This window comes from Euprymna scolopes, chromosome 16 (assembly GCF_053919585.1).
Source record: "Euprymna scolopes isolate OS-2025 chromosome 16, ASM5391958v1, whole genome shotgun sequence".
NCBI classification, from domain to species: domain Eukaryota; kingdom Metazoa; phylum Mollusca; class Cephalopoda; order Sepiida; family Sepiolidae; genus Euprymna; species Euprymna scolopes.
In genome coordinates, this window is record NC_136497.1 from 137,762,220 (window position 1) to 137,781,538 (window position 19,319).

Consider the following 19,319-nt stretch of genomic DNA (forward strand, 5'->3'; position numbering starts at 1 on the left):
CCACCACGAAGTAAATAAAGGGTTCCGTTCAAAATTCCGTCCAAATTACCAAGTTCGACATAAACATTCCCGAGACAAGAGACACCTGAAGAAGGTCAGAGGTTACATCGACTAAAATGTTGTAAAAATGACATTCAAGATGAATCCGATGAATCCAAATAATACAAAATTAAGTCATTTTCGTAAAACTAGCTATGCTTTACATACTTAATATTTTAAAATATTTATGCAGTATATGTATATTTCGGATTCATTAATTTAATACTATCATTTTTATAACATGCCAAACAGTCGTGCAACCACTTTTACTGGAAGTGATGTGAATTTAAGATATAACACTTAAAAACAGAGAGGGATTTTTTTATGTGGGATTATTTTGATGTTTTTATATATTTTACAGCTCAATTGAACTTTGATACTTGACTTCTGCATTTTAAACTAATTCAAACCATTTGATAAAATCAACGGTAGGTTCTCTACAGTGCAATGTGAAATTACATTATATTGTGGACTCAATTACTATGAGGAGGCATGTGAAATTTCCTCCCAGTGCACCACAGTGGATCCCTGACTAGAGCAAGTAATCAATTGATTTGATTGGAAAAAAAAAAAAAAAAAAAAAAATGGATAATTTCATCGATTTCAATGACAATAAAAGTATTTAAAGTGTGGAACATTTGTTGATCCTCATACAATCCTGGGCAACATCGGATCTCCCTACAAGTACCAAATAATAAGTTGGCTGTCCTCAAGTCCAACATAAACAAATTCTTGATGAACCGCTCCCTTAAGTAATCCAATCTACCAAATTTCCATTAATAACGACTACTACGATATTATCCCATTGATTACTGTTACACTCACTAACCCTTATCCTCGAGTGGCCTCAAGGCCTTGATAAGTGGTGTAAAAAAAAAAAAAAAAAAAAAAATCACAGTTGCACCCTCACCATTTTTTATCACATTATGCTGTCCGATGTCAATTTATACAATTGCCACCTTCCAAGTTTTTTGTTGAAGTCGATCCGTGTAGCGTTTACATCATCGTATCAAGAATTGTCGCACATGTAATGGCAAATGAAACATAACTTCTTTTTTTTTTTTTTTTTTTTTACAGCATATAAATTCTTTTCAATCATTTTGGTAAAACTACGAGATGCCTCCATTAAGTTTCCAAACTATTTTTATACAGGCATTTAAAATTGTTATAGACTCTTGAAATTTTTGTATGTTATTGCTATACATATTATGAGATAACAGACCAACTTTTATGATTTCAGGTTCAAAAGAACAGCTACGGCAGGAATTGGAATACCCTTACTAAAGTCTGATTGTCAAAGCCGGTGAATTTCAAAAATGCAATCTGAACTTGTAGAAGAATGATATGCAATAAAATTGTTTTAAACTTGTAAAAAATGCCACAGAAGTATATAGAATGCTTCAGACTTGCTTTTTGAACATCTTTCATGAATTGAGCATCAGTTTTTGAGTGGCAGAAGAGCTTTAAGAGGGATGATGAGAGGTGTGGGAGGAGTAAGGAAGTCAGAACACCAGAGTTGATTGGCCAAATAAAGAATTTCATGGATAAGGTCATTGTGTGTCTATAGAGACAATAAGTGCACAGTTTGATGTCAGTGTGGGAACTGTACACACAATTATTCGCAAGAGAACTTACGATGTGAAAGATTTGCACAGAGTTTATCCCAAGGGTTCTCGAAAGAAGATCAGACTATTTGACCAAAATGGGCATCAAGACAGTTCCTCAACCTCCCTATAGTCCAGACTTTGCTCCCTCACACTTTAATAAAAAGGGAGTTTGCTGCTGGTTGTCAGGCGCACCTTTGTTGGAGAGTGCCAATGAGGCTGCCTAGGCATTTTTTGGTAAGCCAAAGTGTTTTTCTACGGTACAGACTTTACAAATTCCACTTTTGTCACATCTTTCTGCCATGAGTGGGAGATAAACAAAAACTTACCAACCAAATTTGCTGTAAGAATTGTCCACTGTATACACAGAATGTGGTTTCATTTGCATTCTAGGAAGGTTCATTTCTTTCAAAGACTTTTTCTGGTTTAAAGGAACAGCTTTTGTGAGCTGCAGTTTTTTCTATAAAAAAAAAAGAAAAGTAATAAAAACCCGTTAAAAAAAATGTTAAAAACTTTTCTTTTAAATGTTAATCACTGGTTGAAAGGAACAACTTTTGTGAACTACAGTTTTTTTTTTTCTATAAAAAAAAAAAAAAAAAAAATGTAAAGAAAATCCATAAAAAAATATAAATAAATAAAAACTTTTAAAAAATTTTTAAAAAGTAAAAAAAAAAAAAAAAATCTTCTTAAAAATTTTAATAATTAAATAATTTCAATAATTGGACAAATATATTTTACAATAGAAAAAAAAAAAGCATAAACCCAAATTTAGCTTTTTATTTCATACTAGCTCTGCTTGATGTTGCCTGGAATACAGTGAAATCATTATATTTTTATTTGCTATCACATATTTTAAACGAACTGCAGAAAAAGAAACAAAATTTTTGTTATAAAGGGAGATAACACTGTATATTAAATTTTAAAATATTTTGATTTTTCACTCATAATTGAAAAATGTTACAAGTTTTCCAAACGGGACAATATAATTTTAAAAAACAAACTGTAGCAAAGTACATTGTGCCACTAACATGGTACAACAATTAAAAAAAAAATTTGTTGATGTGTCAGAATCAATGTTGATGTGTCAGATTCAATGATATTCAGGTGTAACCTTTAAAATCCGACTAGATAACTTCATATGTTAAAGCCATCAAAATAATGAACACATCTCATGACTTAATTTGGCTCAAATATTTTTGATTCCCCGACAAAAGGAGGGTGGACCTGTAAATTCACCCTTGTCCATTCGTCTGTCCACACTTTTCTCAATAACTATGCCTTGGAATTTTGCATAAACATTAAACATGATATGAGTAAAAAAAGTAACAGAACACATTTTCCAGGAAAACTTTGGCTGCCCTCCCCCTACTCCGGGGTGCCTTTTAGGTTAAAATAGTTAAAACTGACACTTTTGTGCTTGCTAAAAATTGTGCTTGGATTTTTATAAAACTTTCTGAAAAGTTGTAACTAACTGATTTCTATATAATTTAGTTTGTCTATACTTCGCGATAACTCTTGGGTGTGTCTCAGGGGCTCTTTTAGGGCTAATAAAAATACTCCATTTTTGGGACTATTTTATCATATTTGCCCCAAAATTTCTGTGTATGTCTATTTAGCAGTTTTGCATGGTGCTGAATTTAAATTTAAATATGTTAGGGCCTTGGGGACTTTTGGGGCTAAATGGGGGGGGGGGACTTAGTCATTTCTTTTTTTTCATGGTGCAGAACTCAAATTTACATATGTTCATTTTCACCAGGATTTGACATCCCCTGGGGACTTTTGGGGCTAAATGGGGGGGGGGGGTGCAATGCTGAACTTAGTCATTTTTTTTATGCTTTGTCCACTCATGGGGGACCATGCATGCTTTATTTGTTATCTTAAAATTCAATTCAAATGAATTTGTCACCTTTTAAATGTGTTTGTGATGTTTGATATTAATAGTAGTAGCAGTGAGTATAGTTGCATCTAATATCTCTCATCATAGTAGATGAGTGTAGAGATTGTCTGTCTCTTTTCGTTGAGTACACAAGAAGTGCAGTGGAATTACTGGTAGCTTGAGAGAGGATAGCCCATTTATGTGCAGCAAGTGTAAGACAATAGAGATAGAAGAGAACTCAGGCATGGAAAAAGTGTATTTAATTGCCAAAGCTATTGAGGTTGTCCAGAACTTGTTACATTAACAATAGCATTGGAGCACAGGGTGGGGCAGGCACTAGTGTGATTGCAAGAGTCAGGAGTGAAAGGAGTAAGTTCAGGGAACTTCTGCCATTATTAACTAACAGAGCATTACCATTATTAAACCAAGAGAAGAGGCTATCAGACGTGCAATATGATGTATGGAAGTGAGGGTTGAGGACATGCGTTGCATGGAGAGAAATGATACGAGAATGATACGATGAATGTATAATGTGAGTCTTAAAGACAAGCTTAGATCTGATAATGAAAAATGATTAAATCTGTACAGTATAGAGAGATGTGTGCAGAAGAGGAGATCTTGATTGTATTATCATGCTGAAGGAATGAACGAGTTGTTTGGGTTAGTACAGTGTTTCTCAAGCTTTGATGATCTGTGCCCCCCCTCCTTACTGAGTATCTTAACAATCGTGGCTCCCCCACCCCCTGCACTTCAACAAAAAAAAAAAAAACAACAAAAAAACAAAGAAAAAAAAATGCAGATTTTGTTGTACGTCATTTCTTTAGTCTAAAATTATAAATCACTGTGAAAATTTTGATGAAAATGACACACTTGCTTTGTGACAAGGACTCTAATGTTCAGCTCCACTTCGAAACAAATTAAATTTACATGTAAAACACGTTTCCAGATAAGAAAATTTAAGGATACAAAAGCCAAGCCAGAATTTGAAATTAAATTTATTTTTTCATGGTTGGGATCTTGTCACTTTTTTATACATTGCAAATTTTTGCATTTTGAATTATGTTTTTCTGGCATCCTCTTATGTCTCCCCCATCTAAGGCCTGTGCACCCCTTAGGGAACCATGTCTCCCTAGTTGAGAAATGCTGGGTTACTAGATGCAGAACAGTTGAGGTAGCAGGGTCAGTTGGTAGATGAAGACAAAGGAAAACGTGGTAGAAAGTGATATAGATGGATGTGAGAGAAAGAAGAATAAGCAAAGACCTGGCCAGAGATAGGTTAGTTTGGAATTTAATTGCTAAAGTAGTTCGGTTCATATCAATATGTGAAACAAATGTTAAATCAATGATGAATTTTTCATATAAAAAAAAAAATTACACTGAATTATAAAAGAGACAGAAGAATAATAAACCTAAAATGACTGAAGAGTAGGGGGGGGGCAGAGAGAAAAATATGAGAGAGGGAAGGGTGTGAGAAGAAGTGGAGGAAGAAAGAGATGAAGAGAAAAAATGTAAATTGAAAAGAAGCTACTGGAATAGAAAGCTGTATTACAATGAGGTATTAAAACAGAGAATTGATGGAGACCACTAGACCAATGAGTCAAATGAGCTGGAACAAAGGAAGCAGTGAATCGTTTAGAAAATTCTGGATAACACATGCCATAATAGTATTTGTAGAATAATCTAGATTGTAAGAAAATGTAGGTAGGTCAAGACATGTGAATAGATGTTGTGCTTGGAATGTGACTATGATTGTTCTGATGATTTCAAAGTTTGGATGAAAATTGGAATATAGACATTTCATTGTTTGTTTTCTGCGGTGTGTGGATCAAGGAATCTGTAAAGGAAAATAATTTTCAGAATTACAGTCACCGATCGAGAGAGAATCGGGGATAAACAACAGAACCAGATTTTGAGATCATCATTAGCAGATATTTCATCTTTTATTCTCTCCAGCAGGGGCTCGACTCAACCCCAACCTATGATCCCTCCCCATAAAACATTCGCAGCAAATACTCCCTTAACTGACTGGGTTAAAATCAAGTGAAAATATTCTGTTATTCTGGAAAACAGCCAAGTCCATTCGTATATTTTTAAACTGGTAAACATTAATCAGAAGTGACTTTTTCAGGACATTCATCGTGAAGCACAAATATCAGCTGATAAAGAATGTAGACAAAGATGGACGGAACATGATTTTATCCACTGACTGTATAAGGGAGTGTACCAAATGAGTATCAGTCATCTACAGCAATAAATTGTAAGCTTTAAAAAAAAAAAAAAACAGGTGCTTGTGTAGATTGGTAATCTTTTAAAATAACGCATTTCAGGTGAAAACATTACGTACTTACATGTTATGGCAAAATTAGTATAAATTAAAAAAATAATGGAAAATGAATCGAAAAATAATTACAAGAAAATATGGGGTGCTTGTATAGATTGGGGATCATTTAAACCAATGCAGTTCATTGGAATGTTTCAGGTAGAAATGATTATAAATTTAAAAATTATGGAAAACCAATTAATAGAAAAATAATTACAAGAAAATATGAGGTGCTGGTTTACACTGGTGAGCTTTTAAACCAGGTGAAAACATTATTATGTACTAAGGCAAAAATTAGTATAAATTCCAAAAAATTACAAAATATCATCCAGTAGAAGATGTGTTAGATGTATTGTTAAAAAAAAAAAATCGTCCACAATTACATTCATTTTGAAAATGGCGGATTCTTAATTTAAGTCAATTTAAATCAAGGGAGATAAGTCAGTTTGTCATACAGAATTGGTCACATAGCTTTTAAACATTAACACATAGAATAAAACTCAATAATTCGATAAATTCTCTTTTTACTTGTAATTATTTTTCTAACGGATCATTTTTCGTAATTTTTGGAATTTATACTAATTTCGACATGATACGTCAGTCAGTAATAATGTTTTCATCTGAAATACGTTGGTTTAAAAGATCCCCAATTCAAAGAAGCATTAAAAAACATCCTTTGTACAGTGTTTTCATTTTTGCTGCAACAATGAACATTTTAGCATTCGTAAAAGAATCGGGCATAATACAATAAAAAAAAATTAAAAAAAAATAAAAACGGTTCCTGATCAGAATTCCCTCCATATTAAAAAACAAAAATAAAGAAAAATATGTATGATGAAATAAAAATGTCATATTCCAAAAATCATGTAAATTGATCAAGTAGTTTTATTTTTAACTAAGAAAATCAAATTTTATGAATAGCTAAAAGAGATCTGTCTCACATCACCACCTTGAAGAAACAAAAGCAGATAACTCCACAAGAATTCAAACTTGCAGGATCAGCTTTGTAGTGCCTAAGATTTCCCATTAATCACTTAACATTTTTTACAAAAATGATTTTCTTTCTAAAAAATAAAACTAATTGATCAATTTACATCATTTTTTTTAAATATGATTTATCTGTTCAGTCACGGGTATGGACATCAGAGATTTTTCTTTATTTTTGTTTTATTTAAAAAAAAAAATAAATAAATAAAAGGGAGGATTCTGGATAAGCACACAAAAAACTAAAAAGATAATTTTTGTAGTCCTATTTAGGGGGTCACAATATTAAGGTGAAAGAGTCTTGGTGTTTACTGCGAGCGGTTAAACTACGCGAGTGCTCTCTGCTTGACGGCAGAAATGTCTGGCTTACATAGTGCCAGACGAATCCATACTATCCTGAATATAGGAGTGTTAATTGATTGAGATTGTCGGACTGACTTCCTCATCTTGGTTGTTATAGTCACAACGTTTCGGCCGTTTTGAAGGCCAGAGGGCAAAACGGCCGAAACGTTGTGACTATAACAACCAAGATGAGGAAGTCAGTCCGACAATCTCAATCAATGAAAACACCTCATCTCAAAAATACAGACAATTACTATAGGGGTGTTAACTACCCAGAACAATAATAAAAAGAAAATCTTACTTTTAATTTTAACGAAGGTTTTATAGAAAAGCCTTTGCCTGTTTTCTGAATGTCAAGATCTTTAGGAGTTAAACCTAAATTATTAGCTGCTTCTTTTGCAACAATTGACGATGGTGGCGGTACAGATTCCTTAAGAGTAGGCGTTGAGGAATTACAAAGAATGTTTTTGTTATGATGCTTTGTACATCCAAGGCATAATGTGTTATAAGGAATGACACAATAGCTGAAAGAAAAAAGAAAAAGAATCAAATTGTTTGATTTACAATTCCATTAGATGTTGACACATATCAAATCAAACATCTTGCTTGCTGTACATAATTTCTTTGATATTTCTTTAAGCATGTAAAAAAATTTTTTTCGGACAACAACAAATCTGCAAAAATATTTAGTAGGGTAGAGATTAAGGACCCTAGCCAGCTTCATTTAGAAAAGAACAGATTTCGGTTGACACAGGTTTAACCTTCACCTTGATACGATCAAGCGGATTTTTGCAACCAAGAATGCGTTTTTTTATGTATTTACACAACTGCAATGAATCTTTGGATTGATATTTTTATTAACTAAATAAAGAAATAAAAAAATAAACAAAAAGTTATATCATTCATTCACCACAAAGATTTATTTTTTTTATAGAGTGCATTTATTTACAAATCATTTTAATAAAACTATTTCAACCAAAATTTGGATTAATATTTTTACCAAATGAAGACTTACAGTTAAAGATTATCCAAATACTTTTATTCAATAATAATAATAAAAAAATCTTTTTACCTTGTATTGTTAACTGAATAAAAATAAATAATAAAAAAAAATCTTTCTACCTTGTATTGTTAACTAAATAAAAATAAATAAATAATAAAAAATCTTTTTACCTTGTATTGTTAACTAACTAAATAAAAATAAATAATAATAATAAAAAATCTTTTTACCTTGTATTGTTAACTAACTAAATAAAAATAAATAATAATAATAATAATAATAAAAAATCTTTTTACCTTGTATTGTTAACTGAATAAAAATAAATAATAAAAAAAATCTTTCTACCTTGTATTGTTAACTAAATAAAAATAAATAAATAATAAAAAATCTTTCTACCGTGTATTGTTAACTAAATAAAAATAAATAAATAATAAAAAATCTTTTTACCTTATATTGTTAACTAACTAAATAAAAATAAATAAATAATAATAAAAAATCTTTTTACCTTGTATAGTTAACTAACTAAATAAAAATAAATAAATAATAAAAAATCTTTTTACCTTGTATTGTTAACTAACTAAATATAAATAAATAAATAATAATAAAAAAATCTTTTACCTTGTATTGTTAACTAACTAAATAAAAATAAATAATAAAAAATCTGTTTACCTTGTATTGTTAACTAACTAAATAAAAATAAATAAAATCTTTTTACCTTGTATTGTTAACTAAATAAAAATATATAAATAATAAAAAAAAATCTTTCTACCTTGTATTGTTAACTAAATAAAAATAATAATAAAAAATCCTTTTAACTTGTATTGTTAACTAACTAAATAAAAATAAATAAATAATAATAAAAAATACCTTGTATTTGTTAGAAGCATTTCAGCAACATCGTCCCAAATCACTTGCGTCCATCCAGACATGTCGTCCAATCCACCAAGGAAAAAGTCATTGAGTTGTTGAACCAGAAAAGGACTGCCACGAGCCAGCATATCATACAACTAAAGACAAAAAAAAAAAAAAAAAAAGGACGAACAAAAAAAACTAAACTTTTTTAATAGAGCATCATGAATGACTGTTTTTTTAAAGACATTTAAGGGAAATACTGCTATTTGGGGAGAGAGAAGGAGAGAAAGTTTCACCAATGTGCTTCAATAAACTTACTGCATTTGTCTCCCTCCCCTATATAAATAACCCAACCAACCAAACAAACAGCGAAAATCACACCCTTCTCTGTAAAGCTCCCTAGACAGTGAAACTTTTCTACTTCAATAGCTTCTTTCCTCAAAGTGCTTGCCTTTGAAATTTGCTCCCTGCTTCTTATTTCCCCAATTGTAATAACATGCAGAAATTTAAATGTAATGTAAACAAATATCGTTGCCCTCCTATAAATCTTGATCCTATCACAGTGATAATACGCTTTGTTTAAGATCAACAAAAATACCAGACAGAGGCAACATTGAAAAGTAGTTAAAAAAAAAAAAAGAAGAGTGTTACAATCAGTTAATGAAATTGGTTCTTTCCTGTCTTTTAGTTATTTTTAAATTCAATCAATATTTTATATTTTCCTTAGGAAATGCCAGGACATAGAACCTGCTAGTAATAAATGGGTACTTGTACAGTTTAATCAAGACATTAAAAAACAAAATACATCGAAAAAAGTTATATTGTACGTATCCATCATCATGGAATGAAGGTCTCCAAAAAATTTTTTATAAATAAAAAATTTTCCCTTGATTTGATCAAATATTTTTTTTTACAGCGAAAAAACAATTTTTTATGATACCGATCAAAATGTTTTGATTTTCAAGAAAAGCTATTATTTAAGATGGGGAGGGGGGGTCGGCACTTTAGACAGAGTTATCTCCCTGTGGCGTGTCCTAAAAATCCAAACATGGCTACCTTCAGCATGCCGTTATAAAACCATGTTTTTCCGCTGTAAAAAAAAAAAAAAAAAAAAAAAAAAAATTAAAATACTGGATCAAATTACGTGACATTTCTTTCCGAGAACTTCAGTCCAAAACGAATACATACAATATAACTGTTTTTCGATATTTTCATTTTTTTAATGCCTTGATTAAACTGTACAAGTACCATTAAATATTACTTACTTTTGGAAAGGCCAGTAATTCTGCTATTCTGAAATATAAAATCGTTAAAATTAAATTGGAAGAAATGAAAATCGTTTTCAATTAAAAGGTTTGGAAATAAATTTAAAAAAAATTAAAATTTATTAAAATTAAATTCGAAGAAATGAAAATCATTTTTAACATAAATCTAATTAATAAATTTGAAAAATTCTTTAAAATTCACATTTTCTTCAAATTAAATTAGAAGAAACGAAAATTATTTTTAATACAAAAATCTTTTAAAGTTTTTGGAATTAAAAAAAATGAAAATCGTTCATATTTTTCAGATGAAGATTGGCAAGTCGTATAATTCAGACGTGTATTCTCATATTTCATGTTAATCTCACATTGCCTCGGCCAACGTAACCTCCAATTATAAGGACCAACGTGACCTCCAATTATAAGGACCAACGTGACCTCCAATTATAAGGACCAACGTGACCTCCAATTATAAGGACCAACGTGACCTCCAATTATAAGGACCAACGTGACCTCCAATTATAAGGACCAACGTGACCTCCAATTATAAGGACCAACGTGACCTCCAATTATAAGGACCAACGTGACCTCCAATTATAAGGACCAACGTGACCTCCAATTATAAGGACCAACGTGACCTCCAATTATAAGGACCAACGTGACCTCCAATTATAAGGACCAACGTGACCTCCAATTATAAGGACCAACGTGACCTCCAATTATAAGGACCAACGTGACCTCCAATTATAAGGACCAACGTGACCTCCAATTATAAGGACCAACGTGACCTCCAATTATAAGGACCAACGTGACCTCCAATTATAAGGACCAACGTGACCTCCAATTATAAGGACCAACGTGACCTCCAATTATAAGGACCAACGTGACCTCCAATTATAAGGACCAACGTGACCTCCAATTATAAGGACCAACGTGACCTCCAATTATAAGGACCAACGTGACCTCCAATTATAAGGACCAACGTGACCTCCAATTATAAGGACCAACGTGACCTCCAATTATAAGGACCAACGTGACCTCCAATTATAAGGACCAACGTGACCTCCAATTATAAGGACCAACGTGACCTCCAATTATAAGGACCAACGTGACCTCCAATTATAAGGACCAACGTGACCTCCAATTATAAGGACCAACGTGACCTCCAATTATAAGGACCAACGTGACCTCCAATTATAAGGACAACGTGACCTCCAATTATAAGGACCAACGTGACCTCCAATTATAAGGACCAACGTGACCTCCAATTATAAGGACCAACGTGACCTCCAATTATAAGGACCAACGTGACCTCCAATTATAAGGACCAACGTGACCTCCAATTATAAGGACCAACGTGACCTCCAATTATAAGGACCAACGTGACCTCCAATTATAAGGACCAACGTAACCTCCAATTATAAGGACCAACGTGACCTCCAATTATAAGGACCAACGTGACCTCCAATTATAAGGACCAACGTGACCTCCAATTATAAGGACCAACGTGACCTCCAATTTAAGGACCAACGTGACCTCCAATTATAAGGACCAACGTAACCTCCAATTATAAGGACCAACGTAACCTCCAATTATAAGGACCAACGTGACCTCCAATTATAAGGACCAACGTGACCTCCAATTATAAGGACCAACGTGACCTCCAATTATAAGGACCAACGTGACCTCCAATTATAAGGACCAACGTGACCTCCAATTATAAGGACCAACGTGACCTCCAATTATAAGGACCAACGTGACCTCCAATTATAAGGACCAACGTGACCTCCAATTATAAGGACCAACGTGACCTCCAATTATAAGGACCAACGTGACCTCCAATTATAAGGACCAACGTGACCTCCAATTATAAGGACCAACATAACCTCCAATTATAAGGACCAACGTGACCTCCAATTATAAGGACCAACGTGACCTCCAATTATAAGGACCAACGTAACCTCCAATTATAAGGACCAACGTGACCTCCAATTATAAGGACCAACGTGACCTCCAATTATAAGGACCAACGTGACCTCCAATTATAAGGACCAACGTGACCTCCAATTATAAGGACCAACGTGACCTCCAATTATAAGGACCAACGTGACCTCCAATTATAAGGACCAACGTAACCTCCAATTATAAGGACCAACGTAACCTCCAATTATAAGGACCAACGTAACCTCCAATTATAAGGACCAACGTGACCTCCAATTATAAGGACCAACGTGACCTCCAATTATAAGGACCAACGTAACCTCCAATTATAAGGACCAACGTGACCTCCAATTATAAGGACCAACGTGACCTCCAATTATAAGGACCAACGTGACCTCCAATTATAAGGACCAACGTAACCTCCAATTATAAGGACCAACGTGACCTCCAATTATAAGGACCAACGTGACCTCCAATTATAAGGACCAACGTGACCTCCAATTATAAGGACCAACGTGACCTCCAATTATAAGGACCAACGTGACCTCCAATTATAAGGACCAACGTAACCTCCAATTATAAGGACCAACGTAACCTCCAATTATAAGGACCAACGTGACCTCCAATTATAAGGACCAACGTGACCTCCAATTATAAGGACCAACGTAACCTCCAATTATAAGGACCAACGTAACCTCCAATTATAAGGACCAACGTAACCTCCAATTATAAGGACCAACGTGACCTCCAATTATAAGGACCAACGTGACCTCCAATTATAAGGACCAACGTGACCTCCAATTATAAGGACCAACGTAACCTCCAATTATAAGGACCAACGTGACCTCCAATTATAAGGACCAACGTGACCTCCAATTATAAGGACCAACGTGACCTCCAATTATAAGGACCAACGTGACCTCCAATTATAAGGACCAACGTGACCTCCAATTATAAGGACCAACGTGACCTCCAATTATAAGGACCAACGTGACCTCCAATTATAAGGACCAACGATGCAATAGATAAAAGTACTAAGTAACAATCAGTTCTAAATTACCGTCTTTTGGAGGTCAAAGGTTTAATCTTCAATGTGGGTGATACCCAGAATGCAATTGCAAATTACCTTAGTTACAAATGGGGAGGGTAGCATATGATAACTATTAATGCTTTGCAGAAGATTATGCAACGAAAGTGTGCGTACAAATGACAGAAAGTAGTGGAAGAAATGAGGTTATTCACAGTTGACTTTATGTCGACATTTTATTTACAAGGAGTGAGATTGTCAGTTAGAGTATGAACAATACTATGAGAGTGTTATGAATGAGGTTTTTGCATATCATAACTATTAATGCCTTGCAGAAAACAATGCCCAAAGAAGGATGCGTGTATTACGCGTACATAGATGACAGAAAAAGTAGTCGAAGAAATGAGGATATTCGCAGTTGGCCTGATATAAACATTTTATTTACAAAGAAACAACACATAGAATGATACAAATTACATCTGTCTCAGTCTGCTATTACTTGAGTTTGTGCATCACAACCATTACGGACAGATGTATTATATCTCCATTTACCTTCTTTTTTTTTTTTTTTTTAACAAAGGAGTCGCCACTTATCAAAGCCCAGAGGCCACTCGAGTATAAGGGTTAACAAGTGTACAGTGGTCAATGACGTAGTAATTGTTAGTAGTGGAAATTTGATAAATTGGATTACTTAAGGGGAACGGCTCATCAAGAACTTGTTTACGTTGGACTTGAAGACAACCATATTATATTCAGCCGGAAAGCAGGCAAATGGAAGAGAGTTCCACAGGTGTGCAGTTCTAAGAAAGAAGCTTTGTTCATGGAATCTACGTTTAGGTTTAATCATGGATAAAGAGTGGGGGAAATTATTGATAGTGTTTTCAGCTAGACAAGTATTTCTCGTGAAAGATTGGCGAGGGGCGGACCATAGATTGGAGCTCAGACGAACACTTGCCATGAAAATAACGATAAAGCAGAGACAGGCTCGCAACATCTCTTCTGTGAGAAAAAGGCATCCCCCACTAGGCTACGAAGTCTATTTTGAACTCTTAACCTGAATACAAAGTGTTGGCATATCATAACTATTACTGCCTTGCAGAAGATTATGCCAAAAGACGAATATGTGTGCATATGTGTAGCACATGAATTACAGAAAGTTATGGAAGAAATGAAAATTACTCACTTGATGTAGAAATTTTATTTAGAAGAAGGCAGGACATAGAATGATACAAATTACACCTATTAGTCTTAGTTTGCTATTATTTGAATTTAACCATCACGGACAGACATGTTATATCTCTATCTGCATTTACCCAGATTCATTTTTGCCACCTTCCAGCATCTTTGCACCATTCTCCTGTCTCCACATGAGAACTCCTATAATAGATATCAAAGATGATAAAATCAATGTATCTCCATCAGCAATTACCTGTCTTGTGCCATTTCAAGAGAGAACAGATATCAAAGAAGATAAATCTACCTGAAACAGAAAAAGAGTTAGCTCCCCTTGCAATTCTATTGTTCTAACAGTTACATTGAAATTCTATCGTTCAACTTTACTATAGCGTGTCATCCAACTCAACTGTGTATTTTTGAACAAAAAGCATTTCAGGGAAAAACATTATTACGTACTTAAGTGTCATGTAGAAATTAGTACAAATTCCAAAAATTACGAATAATGATCCAGTAGATGTGCTACAGCTGATTTTCAGAAAAAAGTGTGCAGTATATCGAAAAAAAAGCAAGATGGCCGACCTAAAAGACAGTGTCAATGTATTCTGTGCAAAGCAACTAAAATGATAGAATGCAGTTATCTCCCCCTGTATTCAATCTTCTAAAAGGTTATTTTACAGTGAAAAATCGCAACTTCAAAAAATTCTTTTTTTTAATTTATAATCATTTTTCTAATAAAACAGAGAAGATAACTCCACCTGAAACAGAAAAGGAATTATCTCCTCCTTGATGGCAATTCTATTGTCGTAACAATTACATTGAAATTTAATTACAGATTCCCAAGTCAGATAAGAGATACTTGAAAGTCATAGGTTACATCAGCCAAAACGTTAGAATACTCAGAATTAAAAGAAAACTAACATTAATGAAATGGCCTCACCTTGAAAGATAAAGTTCAAGGAAACATTCCAGAATAACAGCTTCGGATATTTTCTCCATGCCATAGAGTTCCTGGTAAATATTGAACAAGTCCGTTGTTGGAATATACCTGGAATTGTAGGATAAATAATATCTTTAAGAACATGCCTGGATTATTTAGACTACTATTGAATATCCGGGCTAAATGTACCAGAAATGTCACCTGACATGAATGTACTTGGCACAGATACGCACTTGGCTGGAAGGAAACTGCAAAGGTTATACTATCCAAAATGGAAATACACTGTCGCTAAGTAACTGCTCTAGGCTGTGGAGACATTGACAGAGAAGGCAAAATCCAAGAATCAGCATTTACAGGTGGATATATAATAGCAGGCATGAATGAAATAAAAACTAATTTTCTCCTGCCAATCAATGTCCTTATGCGGTTTAAACACTGACCAATCAGCTTGCAGAACGTATTGATTCCATCTGTCCTCTAAGAAAATTTTTTAGTCCTTTTTGGGAATCACGGTCAGTCAGTAGAGAGAACCTAAAAAGCATCAACGAAAGACATCCCTCTCCCACTTCTGTCCTTGTCCACCGGACGCTCCAGCATTGACTATCTTCACCTGAAGATAGCTGCTGGCCGACCTTTGACAGCACAAGGAAATTTTTTTATGCTTATTAAAATACAGTCACAGATCGATATTTTTAAATATGTCGTTTGAAGCAAAAAACACTACTACATACTTAATTGTCATGCCGAAAATAGTAATATATCCAAACATTATGAAAATTCGTTGAGTAGAAAGTTATTTATAGTTGAAAGTAATTTTTACAGAAAATTGGGTAAAATTGCATTATAGATGTTATAAAGTAGACACACTCACACAGGGGTAGCAATATTAATGATGATAATAACAATAATAATTATGATTATAATAAGAATAATTATTACTAGCAGGACCCGTGGAAATTCCATGGTAGTTAAAATCTTTTAAAACACATCAGTAAGAAATTCCTTACAAAAATGAACGTATGGAAGCAAGTAGAACAAACAAAGAACTTTAGTTTAAACTTTTATTGAAGGTCAATGCGATCGTAACTGATGCTGTTGATATTGTCAGGAAATGCTGGTGATGATTAAGGCGGTGACAGGGACGTCGATCAGCTGCTTGGAGTGAGAATAGTGGTCAGTCAGCAGGTTCTTGGGAGTCAGATTGTGAATTTAAAAAACTGTGTGACATTGCTGACATCGATTTTGTGCAAGTTCTGATGACCCCCAAGTTATTTAATATTTCAGGACATTTTAGATTACATGTGTAAGTAATGAATAGGTCACAGAAAACTGCCATTGCATCTTGATAAAGCTGTTGTAGATTCCTAGAACTTCCTGTAAATGTAGATGGTAGAATAACTGGTACACCAGAATGACCATCTTCATTCCTTGCTAAATGATCCATTAAGCCAGAATATTGAGCAGCTCTTAGTTGACTTTGATGGCTTTTAATGAAGTTAAATAAGCAACTGTCAACTTTTACATATGCGATAGACTTTTCTATTCATTTTGAATTTTATTCAATGAAGATTTGGAAATTCACAAATATTTTTTAAGTCGAATTATTGATATAGATTTTAATTAATGCATCACAACTTCCTGATAATATAAATAGAACACTTTGAATTTTCTGTACAAAAGTTTTTTCCATAAAAATATATATAATATTCAGATTCTTGTGTATTACATGCATAGAAAATGAAGTGTTTCTGTAAATCTTACAAAGTACAGTTAAATTTTGATTTTTCGATAATCAAAATGATGTGAGGTAGGTTATACCTATCAAATTTATTGTCAATGTTATATAGTTAAGTAAGCTGGCTAATTGGCTATAAAGTAAGTTATTCCGAACTTTGATCTAACATTTTAATTAAAAAAAAAAAGAAAAAGCTTAACATTTTCTTGTATCTTTTTTTTATATTAAGAAAAATGTAAGCATCATGCTGAAAGAATAAAATGCCATTCTTAATAAGGGGAGAGGGTTTGACTATTCTAAACCTTCACCTAAATAACGATTTAACGAAAAAAATGTTTAAAATGTTCTTGTATCTTTTTTATAATTTTTGTTAAATAAGAAAAATCAATAAACTTTGATAGCACTATTGTAAGAATCATGCTGAAAGCCATTCTTAATATGAGGAGGGGGGATTAACTATTCTGAAACTTCACCTAACAATGTAAAAAAAAATAAAGGAAAAATATATGTATGAACAATAAATATTTCTTCAGTTAAATAAAATATACTGTAAATCTTTAAATAAGGAATAAATATTTATTTAAACCATAATTATTGAAACAAAGTATTTTACTGCATAAAAAAACGGTTATGGGAGAAGGGTTAACTATTTTGAACCTTCACCTAAATAGCGATTTAATGAAAAAAAATTTAATGGTCTTGTATCTTTTTTTTATAATTTGTTTTAAAATAAGAAAAAAAAAAAAAACGGTAAATATCCAGATAGGCTACTACAGAACACCGACCATTCTAATTTGTTTTTTTATAGGTAATTGAGGTCGCTGACAACGAATCTGATAGTCAAACTTGGGGCAAATTTACCGTTTGCATGGTATTTACCACTGAACCCACGAACTACTTTCCACCATTTTGCAGCTTCCGTTTATGCTACGCGCATGCACGTTGTAGCATAAATGACGGCTTCACCAAGCAAACTACGTTGGGGGAGGGGATTTTTTTTTTCCAGGACATAGAATTTTCTAATTTTCAAAAATACATTATACCACTTTTTGGGTGGAAAATTTAAAATTAGCTGAAAAAGAAATAAAACAAGAAAAGGAAAGCACTCCAAGTTGGAGTAGGGGGGGGGGTAATTTATCTGGGTTTTTTTTTACCTGGAACATAGAATTTTCAAATTTTCAAAAAGTAATGCACCGACATTTACCAATTAGAACACCATTTAACATTTTCCGAAGATTTTACTGTGTACATTGGGGGCGCGAGCGGGGGGGGGGGGATGTGATGTTGGGGCACGCGCGCCCCAACATCACATTTGCCCCTCCCCCGATCGCGCCCCCAATGTAGACAGTAAAATCTTCGGCAAATGTTAAATGGTGTACTAATTGGTAAATGTCGGTGCGTTACTTACGGAAAAACGTTTAACTAAACTGCAAAAGCACCTATTAAGCCACATAAGTTCTATAATTGAATACCCCTCCCGTAAAAAAAGAATGAAAAACATAAAGATGTTTGGTGCTTATGTTTTTGTAAACCACATTAAAAACTACGCGAGACAAAAAAAAAAGTCCCCCAATTTGTTGTACTTTTCTTTAACTATAAGTCATTAAAAAAATGTCAGTCCGTAATTTTTTGATTGATACGCCATGTGAGAAGGCAGTTTGCTAGGTCAAGCAAGCCGTCGTTCATGCTGCAAAATAGTGGAAAGTTATTCGTGGGTTCGGGGGTTAATGCCATGCAAACAGTAAATTTGCTCCAAGTTTGACTATCAGATTCGTTGTCAGCGACCTCAATTACCTATAAAAAAAACAAATTAGAGTGGTCGGTGTTCTGTAGTAGCGTATCTGGATATTTACCAAAAAAACTTTAATACCGCTATTGTAAGAATCATGCTGAAAGCCATTCTTAATATGGGGAGGGGGGGTTAACTATTCTGAAACTTTACCTAACAATGTAATAAAAATAATGGAAAAATTCTTCAGTTAAATAAAATATACTGAAAATCTTTAAATAGGAAATAAATATTTCTTTAAATAAATTAAATCGTTAGTAATGAAACACTGTTTTATTTCATATTAAAAAAAAAAAAATTGTCGGTGGGCATTAGAAGATGAATGCCTGTAAAAGAAGCAAAATAAAACGAACAAAACATAAGTAATAACTATGTAAACAACGTGAAGCTGCATAAATGTTACAAAATGACTCGATTCGGCATTAAATAACACGA

The 19,319-nt window shown here is 33.3% G+C and overlaps 1 protein-coding gene across 3 annotated transcripts in view; it reads right to left on the reverse strand.

The window, feature by feature from the left end:
* The window catches only part of LOC145296124 (phosphatidylinositol-glycan-specific phospholipase D-like), a 92,803-nt gene that overhangs the window by 34,008 nt on the left and 39,476 nt on the right, over window positions 1-19,319 (reverse strand). For all 3 annotated transcript variants that reach the window (XR_013869970.1, XM_080142275.1, XM_080142276.1), the window contains 5 exons: window positions 15,361-15,468; window positions 10,283-10,310; window positions 9,033-9,172; window positions 7,467-7,689; window positions 1,973-2,103 (listed from right to left, as the gene is read on the reverse strand). Coding sequence is in view for 2 of the 3 variants with exons in the window: in XM_080142275.1 (XP_079998401.1) it covers window positions 1,973-2,103; window positions 7,467-7,689; window positions 9,033-9,172; window positions 10,283-10,310; window positions 15,361-15,468 (630 nt within the window). In the remaining variant the exon portion in view is untranslated. The remainder of the gene's footprint in view (window positions 1-1,972; window positions 2,104-7,466; window positions 7,690-9,032; window positions 9,173-10,282; window positions 10,311-15,360; window positions 15,469-19,319) is intronic.